This window comes from Ovis canadensis, chromosome 20, assembly GCF_042477335.2.
Source record: "Ovis canadensis isolate MfBH-ARS-UI-01 breed Bighorn chromosome 20, ARS-UI_OviCan_v2, whole genome shotgun sequence".
Taxonomy (NCBI): domain Eukaryota; kingdom Metazoa; phylum Chordata; class Mammalia; order Artiodactyla; family Bovidae; genus Ovis; species Ovis canadensis.
In genome coordinates this window covers 36,956,253-36,971,765 of record NC_091264.1, presented here as the reverse complement: position 1 = coordinate 36,971,765, position 15,513 = coordinate 36,956,253, and the positions used below count along the sequence as shown (strand labels likewise).

The window sequence follows — 15,513 nt, the reverse complement described above, 5'->3', positions numbered from 1 at the left end:
TATTAGCTCATTAATGAAATTGAGGAGATGGGTGGAATGGCCAAAGCTGTAGCAGAGGGAATACCTAAGCTTCGAATTGAAGAATGTGCTGCCCGAAGACAAGCTAGAATAGATTCTGGTAAGACAAAAGTAGAAAAGGTTTTATGTGAAATGAAGTATTTAAAAAGAAATATTAATTTCTATTTGAAGATAGCACATACAGTTAATAGAACAAAAGTTATGGATAAGTGTAACTTGGATAAAATGTTTCTCATGAATCTGTATGTATCTATCTCTGTGTTGTATTTTTGCATGCCTGGATACACATGGGAAAACATGTATAAAGTATATTTGGAGGCATTATAAAGCAGAGTTTATAATTCTAGTTTATTGTTTATAAATTTTAAAGGTTTTTTTTTTGTTGTTGTTGTTGTTTGAAAGTGGTTGGCTGTAAGGGAATTAAACTACTAGAAAAGCTCTTGCACATTTATCTTCTACCTTATAAATCTTAGATGGTAGCTGCTACTACTGTCTTAATTTTGTAGTGTTAGAAGAGAGTTTATCAGAAGCTCTGGGAAAGTTTGAGAGAATAATAAAAGCCCTCCCTTACAGATATTCTGATATCTACTTGTCTTTTCCCCTTCTACCCCTAGTCCATGTTGGTATTTGCTGATCTTTATTGATGTCTATTAAGAGTTAAGAATACTACTTAAAAATATCAAACTTATAAGAAAAGTATGTGGTGATCAGAGCATTACTGTTAGACAATTACTTGTGAATAGAATCTACATATTATTTTCCTCTGGGAAATTGATAGGTTCTGAAGTAATTGTTGGAGTAAATAAGTACCAGTTGGAGAAAGAAGAATCTGTGGATGTTTTGGCAATTGATAATACTTCAGTGCGTAATAAGCAGATTGAAAAACTTAAGAAGGTAATAACAGCTATCATATTTTGAGTGGTTTTGTTTGGTATGCTGGGCACTGTCCAAGCCCTCAGATGTCCTGCTCTATTGTTACAACCACCATGTGAGGTGTGTATTATTTCCCAACATTTTAGAGATAAAGAAACTAAAGATAAGGGAGATTGAGAAACTTGCTCAGGATAAATAATTAAGCAAGACTCAAATCTAAGTCTGTTGATATTAAACGTTCACCTTTTTAATCATAATACCTGCCTCTGTGAAACTTGTATGTTCTTATTAAAAACTGCTCCATAATAATAATAAATCAATAATTTATTGATTTGAAGTAAGGCTTAGATGGTTATACAGCTCAAGGTTAAAAACAAAATTAAATTCAGAGTCCATATTTAAACCCAGGTCTTCTCACTGTAATTGATTTTTGTGTTCCTGATACTACTATGAAAGAATTATTTGCTTTCATTTTTTTAAAAAACATTCAAATATATTTGAATAGTGTTTCGGTAAGATAGAATTTAGAATGAAAGATATTTATTTTGATTGGAACTAGAGTACTGGTATAATTTTTTATTTCCAGTTTCTTACTGAGATGACCCAAAGTATACAAAGTACTAAAATAAAATAGATAAAACATATTAATTCTTATTGTTGTAACCTATATATTTCTATTATATGGAGCTACTTTGTCTCATAATCTCTGGCTTTAGTAATTACTGCTATTTCTAAGGCAGGAAAGTTGAAGTTCCTTAATGATTTTCTCTGTTTACTATCCTTGTGATTAAGATAGGACTTTCCTCCCCTCAGTTTAAGTATTCTTTTAAGAATCTAATAGACTTTGTCCAGTTAGACTATATGCACAACATTCATCTTCCATTTGTTTTTCTATTAGAGTTAATGGCAGATGTTTAATGATATTATTTCTTTTTACACCCTCATTCAGGAGTTAATTGTTCCTCTCCCACATTTTGCCTTTTTTAAAAAAGAGTTTTATTTAGGATGTAGAATTACATTTCCAGTGACCACAAAAGTCTCAATATTTATTATATTTGGAAAACTCCTTGTTTCCTCTTTTGTAATTAAACTTTCTTAAACTTACAGCTTAAGGGCATACAGTTAACATAAATGATAATATAACTTATTTTTAGATAAGAGTGAGAAATTCAGTAATGATAATAGATGTGGTTTGTTCTTTGCCTTTAATATAAATTTCCTAATCCCCCTCTGCTTATAAATATGATAAAATTTTAGTGGCATCTTAAGCAGTATCATATTTTAGACTCATACAGATGTGAAAACTTGTAAAAAGTTGAACTTTAGGTAACTTTGTTTAGGTATGTATTTGGGTCCAGAGCTAATAAAGTATTATATAACTAAGATATTTCTAAGTTTGATCTCTTAAGTACTTGGGAGGGTCAGCACTATTATTTATTATTGCCCTGCTTATTTCTGAATGATCAGTGTTAATATAGAATTTGGCATTACTTTCAGTTCAGTTCAGTTCAGTCACTCAGTCCTGTCCGACTCTTTGCGACCCCATGAACTGCAGCACGCCAGGCCTCCCTGTCCATCACCAACTCCTGGAGTTCACTCAGACTCACGTCCATCGAGTCAGTGATACCATCCAGCCATCTCATCGAGTCAGTGATGGCATCCAGCCATCTCATCCTCTGTCGTCCCCTTCTCCTCCTGTCCCCAACCCCTCCCAGCATCAGAGTCTTTTACAATGAGTCAACTCTTCGCATGAGGTGGCCAAAGTACTGGAGTTGCAGCTTCAGCATCGTTACCTCCAAAGAAATCCCAGGGTTGATCTTCAAAATGGACTGGTTGGATCTCCTTGCAGTCCAAGGGACTCTCAAGAGTCTTCAGCACCACAGTTCAAAAGCATCAATTCTTCGGTGCTCAGCCTTCTTCACAATCCAACTCTCACATCCATACATGACCACAGGAAAAACCATAGCCTTGACTAGACAGACCTTAGTCAGCAAAGTAATGTCTCTGCTTTTCAATATGCTATCTAGATTGGTCATAACTTTTCTTCCAAGGAGTAAGTGTCTTTTAATTTCATGGCTGCAGTCACCATCTTTAGGAAGTTCTTAAACGTTGAGGGAGTGAATAAATGAACAAAATACCAAATGTAGGATATATGTTATCTCTCTCTCTCTTTTTTTTTTTTTGCTTTTAAAGTTAGGATTTTGGAACAGTTTCTATATGAAACGTGTGTGTATATATATGTGTATATATGTGTGTGTGTGTATTTATATATGTATGTATAATCTGATCTGTATTTTATTTTCTAATCACACAAACTGTCCCTTTTTTACCTGTTTCTGTAAGGTCAAATCCACTAGGGATCAGGCTTTGGCTGAACGGTGTCTCAATGCTCTGACGGCATGTGCTGCCAGTGGAGATGGGAATATTCTCGCTCTTGCTGTAGATGCAACTCGAGCAAGGTAAAGGATATGTAAGTTTGAAGTTTTCCAAAAACTAAAAGTTGACCAGTTGAGCTTTTCAGAATCAGTCTTAAATAAGCGATTGATTCTGTAAACCATGTGAACCTAAAAGAAAATAATTGGAAACCAAAATAAAATTGATTGTTGTTTTTTTTTTTTTTTCTTAACTATCTGTGCTTTAAAAACATTCATCCATTTTGCATGGAGTCTATTAATAGCTGTATTTCCCTGTGGCTCAGGACATTTGAAGCTCTTGTAATGTCACTGATTTACAGGTTCAAATTTGATGTTCTTTCAAGTATAGGAAGACATTATGCTCACAGTAAGCAAACCTGCCTTTTGTCAAAGGTGGACAGTATCTCTTTCTTCCTGAGCTGTGTACTATGTAGACATCTTTGAAAAAATAGTCTAGAATAAAGGCAGTTAGTCCTTTACCTTACAGAATGTGCAGAAAAGCAAGTGACCCGCAAAATCTTTTCTCCCAATATATGATAATGTCACTAAAGAAATTGGTTTTGCTTTTATTGTTTATTGGTTAATATAATTAATATAATGAACTTTTAAGTTGTTTCAGCTGTTTAAGGGATAGAATGAATAGTATGTTACTTTTTTGTTTGTTTTTCAGTTTTAATTTCTTAAAAGAAATAAGATGACTTATCTGCTTAAAATCCTTCAATGGTCTCCCATTTCTTTTAAATTAAAACCTAATCTTACTATGGCTTGTAAGACAGCTGAATGTAACTCTTGCCTATTTCTCTGACCTTGTCTTATCTTGCTTCCTTTGTTAATGTCCCCAATTTCCTTCTTTCTATTTTTAGCACATAAAATATATTTTCCTACTTCTCAGAGTCATTGCATTTGGCATTTCCTTTTTCAAACACTTTTCTCTCAAGTTCCCTTGAGTTTCTCTTTCTCATCATTTAGATCTTAGTTCAAAAGCTGTATCTTCATGTCTTCACCTGCTTTAAAAAAGCTTTCCCAAGCACCTCATTCTATTTTGCCTATTTTAATGTCTTCATAGTACTTATTACCATATGAAATTAATTTGTTTGTTAGTGTACTGTGTATACTCTGACTAGATGATATGCTCTGCAAGAGTAGGGTATTTTTTTGTTTTTGTTTGGTTTTATTTATCACTATATCTCTAGCACTTACCAGTTCTTGCCCCATATTAGGTACTCAGTACATGTTGAATGAATTAATAAACAAAAATGTAATATGCTATTAATAAAAGATTTACTTTTTATCAAAAAAATCTTACTGGGAATATTGCTCTTTGCCCATTTACATTGCTAAGCAGTGAATTGCTCAGTAATCTTTAGATACTTGTCTATTAGTAGTTTTTAGGTCATTAGGTCATTTTTCAGTTGACAAATGTTGAAAAGAGATCACATTGTATAAAGGCATCCAGAGTATTTTTTTTCATAATTATTCTGAGGAAAGATGCAGTCTTGAATGCAGTAAAGAACATTCAGATTTAGGTTTTTGACAGCCTATTTTTGACAGAGGTAATAAAATATGTCTAAGTATATTGAATGTTAAGATAAATATTATATCCGAAATAGTGATATTATCAGAACCTCCATTTAATATTTTAGATGTACAGTTGGGGAAATCACAGATGCCATGAAAAAGGTATTTGGTGAACATAAAGCTAATGATCGTATGGTGAGTGGAGCCTACCGCCAGGAATTTGGAGAAAGTAAAGAGATAGCATTTGCTATCAAAAGGTAATGTGTGAGATTTCTTAAACCAGAATATCATCTTTTCTGTTAACACAATCCTCATGTATCTACTGTGGGCTTAATTTTCTCACATACAACTGGAAAATATTGATATTTGACTTATACTTTCCTCCTTAATCTGTAGTTTTACTATAGTAATATTTTGAACTTTGACCATGGTCCCCTTTAGGAGTTTCTCATTTAAAGCAAATGTTTGTTTAACTAATGTTGATATTGCTTCACATCCTCCAGGGACTTAGATTTCAATCTCCTTAAGATGGTATACTTTTATATTAGCTTAAATTTTATTTACATTGTTTAATCACTCTAACAATGATAAAATCTTTACTTTTCCTATTTGAAAGTAAATATTTGTTGCCATCTATGAATAAGTTAAAAGCAGTCATTACTGAACTGATAGTAAGTGACATAGTCCAACATGAGTTGGAAATATGAATTAATATAAATTGATCATGTTTCTGTAGTATGAGTAGTACCTTCCTGATGATTGGTTTTCTCAACCTCTGTAGTAAATTTTCCACAATTATCAAAACAACCAAGGTGAAAGTCATCAAAATGGCATGTGTTTTTTTTCTTTTAACAAAAGCAAATTTGTTTCTTACTGCTTTTTCATCTGGAGCATACATTTATTGACTTAAGCAAGAAACTATTTTGATTATACATTATCATAAGATATCACATTGAGGCCACTTGGAGGAGTTCACACTTGTGAATGGTAAGTGAGATATGGACAGTCCAAAACAGCTAGTGAGTCAAGTATATGTACAAATAATTCTGAAGGCACTTTTTAGTTAATATTTTACTATTTCTGCATATTGTACTATGGAGACTATCTTAAGAAGTTGTAAAGTTGTTGTTTTCTCATCTTGCTTCACTGTGATGTTCTCAGTGTTACAGGCTTACAGTCTTTCAAATTTTCTTCTAGGGTAGGAGATGGTAAACATATTCAGGCTTTAATTGAGTTCTTGATATAAAACAAAGATATTAATAAAATATGAATAAACAAATTAGGTGTTTTTATATAAATTTGAAAGATTTGCTGCAGGTAAATTATAGTTTTATATCTTAACTTTGGGCCATTATTATATAACTGTTATATTTTATTTTATTTTTGGTATCTAATGCCTTTATTCTCATTTTTATTTGCTAGCCCCTTAAATATAAGTCTTTTACAACATCATAATCTTGAAGGTCTGTGATGTTATTTCTTTACTGACTTCCTGTCCTGAAGGTTTCTTTCTAGAAGTGATACTCACACCTGCTAACACTAAACTGTCTTTTCTTTTTTTTTTTAGGACTCTTAAGTCTTAAAATATATTTTAATATGTTCCTTAGGGTTGAGAAGTTCATGGAACGTGAAGGTCGCAGACCTCGTCTTCTTGTGGCAAAAATGGGACAAGATGGACATGACAGAGGAGCAAAAGTTATTGCTACAGGATTTGCTGATCTTGGTTTTGATGTGGATATTGGTCCTCTTTTTCAGGTATTGAAAACTGTTGGGAGGAATTTCAAGGCCTGTTGTTATATGCTGCAAATAGGTCAACTGAAATGCAGACTAAGGAGTATTCATTGAATTTTTACTGGGAAAGAAGTACACCTTACTCAAGAGGCCCAGCCTTTATAGAGTCTCCCATTAGAGTTTTCCCATTTGGGATTTTAAGATATTGCTCAGAAAAGCTAGAGAAAATTTTTATGATAAAGAGTTAGCCCAGACTTCTGGGTATGTGTTCTTAAACTGTATTGGTAGATAAATATGTAAATGTGTTTAGAGTCTCATACATTTAAGGTGAGTTTTGTTAAGAATCTCAAATATATTTAAGATTAAATAAATTGTATACAATGTATTTAGTTTGCTTTCAGTCCTCTAAGTTGAATACTTTTCCATTCTACTTTCTTACTCATACTTTGCTATCCCTTTGCTTTAGTTTGTTTGCTTATTTTAAATAGTGATCAAATATAATGCAAATATTTAGTGGTTAGCTTTTGGGAAATGTTTTTTTCATAAAATAAAAAGAATTTAAAAAAATTGTTGGGAAAATTTAAACAAATTGGAACCTAAAGGAATCTTAGAAATAACTGAAAGTTAATTTCCCCATTAAATACCATCTCTAAAAGTTTAATTTGTCTTTTAGTAGCATCAGCTTTGTTACCATAATTCTGCATCATTAAAAAAAATAGTTATCTGTGGCTGAAGGTACAATCATGTAGTACTCTGATGACTGATTTAATAAAAATAATCGATTTGATGTTTTTAAAATTGCAACATTTGATAATTTCCACTTTGACTTATATAAACATAAGGCATGGAACTGAATTATTCAAATGGAGTTTTAATCTAATAAATTCTGGTAGCATGGATGATATGAATAACAAATCATGCTTAAATTAAATGCCTTATCTTTAAGAAATCAATAGCAAGAATATGCACAATTTTAAAAGGTTTTAATTTCATGTCAATATTTTTTGCAGACTCAAGGTTTTACCAATATGTTATATGACTTTCCTCGGGATCTTCTTAAATGTAGTTCCATTAATGAGTATGAATCCTTTGTTTTTGCACTAAAATTATGAGTCTTAAAATCTTGCCAAACTCCAAGAAAATTCACAAATTTTATAGTATTTTTTCTGCTTATAATTATGCAGTGGTTTCTCAGATGGCCTTATCCTTCCCAATTGTCTTGATTTACATTATATGTACCATTAGAGACATGTAGGTACTTTTTTTTAATATGAAATGATTTAAATTCATGTATATTATCTAAGCAGTGTCATGAACTCATAACAGGAGATATGATCTTTGTTAATTCATAATTGAATGTTTGAAAACATCCTTTATAATTTTATGTCCCAGTAGTAAACTAAGATTGGAGAAGGCAATGGCACCCCACTCCAGCACTCTTGCCTGGAAAATCCCATGGATGGAGGAGCCTGGTAGGCTGCCGTCCATGGGGTCGCGAAGAGTCAGACACGACTGAGCGACTTCCCTTTCACTTTTCACTTTCATGCATTGGAGAAGGAAATGGCAACCCGCTCCAGTGTTCTTGCCTGGAGAATCCCGGGGACGGGGGAGCCTGGTGGGCTGCCGCCTATGGGGTTGCACAGAGTCGGACACGACTGAAGCAACTTAGCAGCAGCAGCAGTAAACTCAGATAATAAATGAGAGACATGGCCTCACCTGAATCATCCCTTCTCTTGTTTATGCACTTCCCTGGATGCTATAGCCCCTTAACTAGTTTCTACAGTTCTCCTGTTGTTTTGCTCCATGAAGTGAAAGTGAGATTGTCAGTCGCTCAGATGTGTCTGACTCTTTTTGACCCCATGGACTAGCTTGCCTGGCTCTTTTTGACCCCATGGACTAGCTTGCCTGGCTTCTCTGTCCATGGAATCCTCCAGGCAACAATACTAGAGTGAGTAGCCATTCCCTTCTCCAAGAGATTTTCCTGACCCAGGGATTGAATGTGCATCTCCTGCATTGCAGGCAGATTATTTTACTATCTGAGCCACCAGGGAAGCCCTATTTTGCTCCATATATTACTGTTAATTTCATATTTCCATGGGAGAACAAGGTCCTGGTGCTTCGTAGTCCACACCATCTTCTGTCTTTTCATTCAATTTTTAATCCTAAAATTCACTTTTTTAATGTTGCATTTTAAATTCAGTCTTTAATTCTTTAGATCCTATCACATGTTACCTCTCAGTTAATGTTGGTAATGAAAACAACAGATGTATTTTTTTAAAAATTATAATGAAGAGATAATATATTTTGCCTATATCTCCCCTTTATCTTAAAGATTTTGCAGGGAACTTCATCTTGATATAGCTTAATTGATAAATGCTAGAGCTAGAAGCAGACATAGCACTGGTGTTTATTACAACAGTTGGATGAGGTGGTATTTGAGAATGGTGAAATATGAAGTTACATTCACATCAAGATTTTTAATGAGGACAATTTTAGAATGTCCACTGAAGTAGTTGTAACACTTTAGAAACACTTTTTGGGATTAATAATGATTTGCGTCTTTAATTTATAACTGTTCAGACTCCCCGGGAGGTGGCCCAGCAGGCTGTGGATGCAGATGTGCACACTGTGGGTGTGAGCACCCTGGCTGCTGGGCACAAGACCCTCGTTCCTGAGCTCATCAAGGAACTCAACGCCCTTGGACGGCCAGATATTCTTGTCATGTGTGGGGGAGTGATACCGCCGCAGGTATTTTCATCTACATTTTCTAGTACTGTACTGGGACTGCTGAGTAACAGTAGTTTGTATGTAATTATTTAATTTACTGTATATTTTCTCTAAAAATGTGTTGCAGAGTTAGAGCCAAATTAGAATCAAATTATTTCTTAGTGCTTCTACTAAGTAAATTCTACAAAAGTGGTCAATGTTGTTTTCTGTTTAGACTGTATTGTAATTCAGTATGCATGCTAAGTTGCTTCAGTTGTGTCCAACTCTTTGCTACCCCGTGGACTGTAGTCTGTCCTCTGTCTATGGGATTCTCTAGGCAAGAACACTGGAGTGGTTGCCATTACCTCCTTCAGGGAATCTTCCCGACCTAGGGATTGAACCTGTGTCTTAGGTCTACCTGCATTGGCAGGCGTGTTCTTCACCACTAGCATCACCTGGGAAGCCCTCAGTATGCATAATTTAATACTATATAACGCTTCTATGAGAGAGTTGCCTCCCTACAAATTAGTCACCTAGGTAGAGATCTGTCTTCGTCATATTCAGTAAGCACTGATGGAAAAGGAACAGGCTGAAAGTAATAAAATCTAACAACTGGAATAGAGAAGAATGGTGAACACACAGTGAGGATATCAGCCCTCCCCAGGGAAAGAGTGAACACCCCTCATCCTGGCAGTGGAGTCAGTCCTTTAGTTGCTCAGTCCTCTCAGCACTTGCTTCTGTTGTTTCAGAGTTGCTACCTTGTTCATTTCCTCCATATCCCTATCCCTGAATGCTGCCCTAACTTAGCACTATATCAGTTACATGGTCCTATAAAACCCCCATTTTCATGAAGCTAATTCAACTGGGATATAGTTTTCTGAGAGCCCAAAACACCTAATTCAAACATAAATGGAATCAGCCTGTCCTGAAAATCATGGCTGAATGGAGAATATGTGGATTCTAGAACAAGAATGTGGATCCTCTTAGGAAAAGATAAATGGATGCTAGATAACAGTAATGTTAATTAATTTATTAAGGAGACAGGGATGCTGCCCGTATGTGACCTTGTGCTGTGTGTGCTTAGTTGCTTAGTCATGTCCAACTCTTTGTGACCCTATGGACTGTAGCCCACCAGACTCCTCTGTCCATGGGGATTCTCCAGGCAAGAATATTGGAGTGAGCTGTCATGCCCTCCTTCCCGGGATCTTCCCAACCCAGGGATCAAACCCAGGTCTCCCTCATTGCAGGTAGATTTCTTCACCATCTGAGTCACCAGGGAAGCCTGTGAATACTGGAGTGGGTAGCCTATCCCTTTTCCAGGGGATGTTCCTGACCCAATATATGACCTTACCAATCAGTTAAAATAGTTAAGGTATAACCTGGGTCTATTTCCAATCCAGTTTTTAATAATATCAAATTGTGTTTTTACTGAGAATGTAAAAAATATTGAGTTACAAGAACTGTATATGAGATTGCTTCTAAGTAAATGACTGTACGTAGTACAAAGACCCCCACCACTACATAGCAGGAATCTGTCAGTGAAATGTGACCTTGTGCCCATGTGTTCAGTTTTTCTCCTTCTGCTACAACTCAGAATATAAAATGATGAATGTGTACACAACTTATGAAATGAGAAGATACATATGTATGAGCTTGTGAGGTTGGTTATAATGGACTGGCAACCAAGTTGTGTATTACTTCTTTCTAACAATGCAGTGCTTAATGTGGTATAGTCAACACAAAAGTGGTTTTGTTCCCTGGTGGCTCAGATGGTAAAGAATCTGCCTGCAGTGCAGGAGACCCAGGTTTAGTCCCTGGATGGGGAAGATCCCCTGGAAAAGAGAATGCCTATCCACTCTAGTATTTCTGGAGAAGAGAATGCCTACCCACTCTAGTATTCTTGGCTGGAGAATTCCATGGACAGACGAGCCTGGTGGGCACAGTCCATGGGGTCACAGAGTCAGATATGACTGAGTGACTATTTAATTTTTACTTATTAGTCAACACAAAACTATTTTTATTAGCACCTTTGCCTCTTATTTTGATAAGTATAGTTTATTATTTGAAATATAAAGGGCTTTAATTCTTTATTACTGTCTGACTATGGAACACTTCTATCTGTATTGCAGTTTTAGAGCCCATAATATTAATACCTAAGCTCTTAGGCATGATATTAAAATGTAAGACTCAAAATAATTAGGCAGTACAAGGTAGTGGCATTGAAATACAAATTGATGCCAGCCTGGATGGTAGGGGTTTTGGGAGAGAATGGATATATGTGTATGCATGGCTGAATCCCTTTGCTCTTCATCTGAAACTACCACAACATTCTTAATTGGTTATACCCCAATACAAAATGTTTTTGGTGTTAAAAAAAAAAAATTGAGAAGAAATGCAGGCCTGTAATACAAGGGGCTGACATTTTCAAGCTGTATATATCATAGAAGTCTCTAGATATTTAAATTACCTAGAACATCTGTGGAGAAGGCAATGGTACCCCACTCCAGTACTCTTGCCTGGAAAATCCCATGGACAGAAGAGCCTGGTAGGCTGCAGTCCATGGGGTCGCTAAGAGTCGGGCATGACTGAGCGACTTCCCTTTCACTTTTCACTTTCATGCATTAGAGAAGGAAATGGCAACCCACTCCAGTATTCTTGACTGGAGAATCCCATGGACAGAGGAGCCTAGTGGGCTGCCGTCTATGGGGTCACACAGAGTTGGACACGACTGAAGTGACTTAGCAGCAGCAGCAGCAGCAGAACATCTGTAGGTGTTTGCCGTGCTTTTTCCTCTTGAGTTTAAAGATGAAGGATCATTTTTTATAATGACACATTTGTGTGTTAATATTGGCATCTTTTTTAAATATAATGATATCAGTTAACACCCATGCATTTTTCTCATTACTTGTTTTCAGTAAATATATAAAATGTTGTTATTATTCAGCTGAAAGTCTCTTAGCTTTTAAATTAGAGAGCACTAATGTATGGCTGTTAATCAAAATGATTTAACCATTGCCATTGTGGAGCTTATAGCAATAAGACATGTAAAGTGCCACTGCAGAATTATGGTATTATAAGAATATTACAAGGAAATAATAGAGACAGAAAAGAAGTAGTTGGGGGATAATTAGCATGACCATGTGATTTATCATCTCATGATCAATTTTGAGAATGAAAAATGGATACTACTAAAAAGGGTGTTGCAAAAACAAACAATTCAATTAAGAACTGGGCAGAGGATCTGAATAGACATTTTTTCAAAGATGACAAATGATCAACAGGTACATGAAAAGATGCTCAACATTACCCATTAACAAGGATGTGCAAATCAAAACCACAATGAGATATCACCTCATATCTGTTAGAATAGCTGTCATCAAAAAGACAAGAAATAACAGGTGTTGTCAAGGATATGTAGAAAAGGGAGCTTTCATGCACTGTTGGTGGGAATGTAAATTGGTACAGCCACTATGGTGAACAGTACAGAGATTTTTCAAAAAGTTAAAAATAAAGCTACATATGATCCAGCAATCCTAATGCTGGATATTTATCTGAAGAAAACAAAAACACTAGCTTGATATATGTTCACCCCCTGCCATGTTCATAGCAGCATTATTTACAGTAGCCAAGACATGGAAATAACCTAAATGTCTGTCAGTGGGTGAATGAATAAAGAAAATGTGGCACACACACATACACAGAGGAATATTATTCAGCCATAAAAAAATTCTTGCCATTTATGACAACATGGGTGGACCTTGAGGGCTTTATACTAAGTGAAATAAGTCAGAGAAATACAAATAGGGCATGATCTTAGTTATATGTGAAAGAACAGATTGGTGGTTGCTAGAAGCAGCGGGTAGAGGGTAGGTGAAACGAGCAAAGGGAGCCAAAAGGTACAGACTTTCAGTTATAAAATAAATAAGTTCTGGGAATATATGTGCAGTGTGGTGACCATGGGTAATAGTACTGTACTGCATATTTGAAAGTTACTAAGAGTAGTATGTAACTAAGTAACTAAGTAGTAACTTAGAGACCAAGGACTAAGGACATTGTTGTTGTTTGGTTGCTAGGTAATGTCTGATTCTTTTGCAACCCCTTGACTGTAGACTTCCAGGCTCCTCCGTCCATGAGATTTCTCAGGCAGGAATACTGGAGTGGGTTGCCATTTCCTTTTCCAGGAGATCTTCCCAACCCAGGGACTGAACCCACGTCTCCTGCATTGGCAGAGGGATTCTTTACCACTGAGCCACCAGGGAAACCCTCAAGGACATAGTACTAAGAAACTAAGAGAGGTACCAAGAGCTCACAGTGTTGCACAGTTTTCAGGATATCTTAAAAGTTCTAAACTCATATGTGCGCACACAAAATTTTTTTACTAATTTATGGTAATAGATGTTAACTAGATCTACCATAGTGATCATCTTACAGTGTATACACATATTGAATCATTAGGTTGTACACCTGAAACTAATGTCAATTAAAGCTAAAAAAAATAACCTCATGGGAAAAAAGGTATTGCAATAGAGAGCACAAGCCAGGATGTTCTGGAAATATGATCACTCTAGTGAATGGAAAAGACCCTGATGCTGGGAGGGACTGGGGGCAGAAGGAGAAGGGGACGACAGAGCATGAGGTGGCTGGATGGCATCACCGCCTCAATGGACATGAGTTTGAGTAGACTCCGGGAGCTGGTGATAGACAGGGAGGCCTGGCATGCTGCGATTCATGGGATCTCAAAGAGCTGGACACGACCGAGCGACTGAACTGAACTGACTGACTGAGGGAATGAGGATTAGGGCTTTAAAGCATCTCCTAAACTTGATATTATAGCTCCAAATACTCTGATATTAAAACAGTCTAAAGCCTGGAACAGTATTTGTGCCCTGGGAATCTTTTCACTCAAACTTTGTTTAAAACAAACTAATAAATAGCAGCAACAACAACAGAGAATTTTTTTCAAATGAGTTAACATGATTTTGAACAAACTCTAGGAGATAGTGAAGGATAGGGAAGCCTGACGTGCTGCAGCCCATGGGGTCACAAAGAGTCGGACGCAGCTGAGTGACTGAACAACAACAATTTTCATTTATAGAAAATCTAATTCCAGCATGAAGCCAAATTCAAAGTACTGCCATTCACTAGCTGCAGGCAAAGCACCTGGAGGAAATAAATAGCCTTGTAAATCTGAACCTATAATGTGATACTAAATTTAACACAAATAATGGCAAATAGTAAAAATTTAGGTAAGGTAATATGATGTAGGGTCCAGAAATTCTCAGCTGCTGGACCATACAGCTTCCCACCACAAACAATACACTGAGGTATTTGGAAAATTGGCAGAATGTCTTTTATTCTTTTAATATCTTGGAGTGTAAAGGTTAGAGTTAGGGCAGGCCCAGTCATGGAGGATTTTTTCAGCCTCAAATGCCAGTAGTGTATCAGATGAGAAAGTTTGCGGCACTGAGGATAAAGAAGAAAAGACAGCATTCATTGTCCTTTTGTTTCACTTTCTTGAAATATAAATATTGTCTCTTCTATTAATAAAATAAATTCTTTCAACAGGATTATGAATTTCTGTTTGAAGTTGGTGTTTCCAATGTGTTTGGTCCTGGGACTCGAATTCCAAAGGCTGCCGTTCAAGTGCTTGATGATATTGAAAAGTGTTTGGAAAAGAAGCAACAGTCTATATAACATCCTGTTTTGGGGTTAGCTTTTTTCTAATCTATTCTTTCAGTAATGATCAAAGAGGCCATGTCTTCAAATTATTCAACACCTAATATGTGCTTTCCTGAAAGCTTTACGTTAAAATTCCTGACTTATGAGAATGCTGTCATGCTATGTGTGTGTGTATAGTTTCACTTTAATTTTAATTTTAAAAATTAAAATTATCCTTAAAAAATCTCTATAATACATGCTGAGTACTTTGTCAGAAACTGGAGAGAAAGGTATTATTTTTAGCAATTGTGATATTTCTTTGAAATATTTCTTATAAATCTGTTTACTTTCTATTTTAAGAATTAAACAATACCTAAAGCAATCTGACTAAGCCTGTTCTTTCTGTTTAGTACAGTTTAGTTGCTCAGTCGTGTCTGACTCTGCGACCCCGTGAACCGCACGCAGCACGCCAGGCCTCCCTGTCCATCACCAACTCCTGGAGTCCACCCAAACTCATGTCCATTGAGTCGATGATGCCATCCAACCGTCTTATCCTCTGTCGTCCCTTTCTCCTCCCACCTTCAATCTTTCCCAG

The 15,513-nt window shown here is 35.9% G+C and overlaps 1 protein-coding gene across 3 annotated transcripts in view; it reads left to right on the top strand.

Moving 5' to 3' along the window:
• MMUT (methylmalonyl-CoA mutase) overlaps window positions 1-15,300 on the top strand; it is a 41,406-nt gene extending 26,106 nt beyond the window's left edge. For all 3 annotated transcript variants that reach the window (XM_069563144.1, XM_069563146.1, XM_069563145.1), the window contains exons 7-13: window positions 7-118; window positions 797-912; window positions 3,235-3,350; window positions 4,949-5,080; window positions 6,431-6,578; window positions 9,135-9,302; window positions 14,826-15,300. In XM_069563144.1, coding sequence (XP_069419245.1) covers window positions 7-118; window positions 797-912; window positions 3,235-3,350; window positions 4,949-5,080; window positions 6,431-6,578; window positions 9,135-9,302; window positions 14,826-14,954 — 921 coding nt within the window. In that variant the 3' untranslated portion in view covers window positions 14,955-15,300. The remainder of the gene's footprint in view (window positions 1-6; window positions 119-796; window positions 913-3,234; window positions 3,351-4,948; window positions 5,081-6,430; window positions 6,579-9,134; window positions 9,303-14,825) is intronic.
• Window positions 15,301-15,513: the final 213 nt, after the last annotated feature.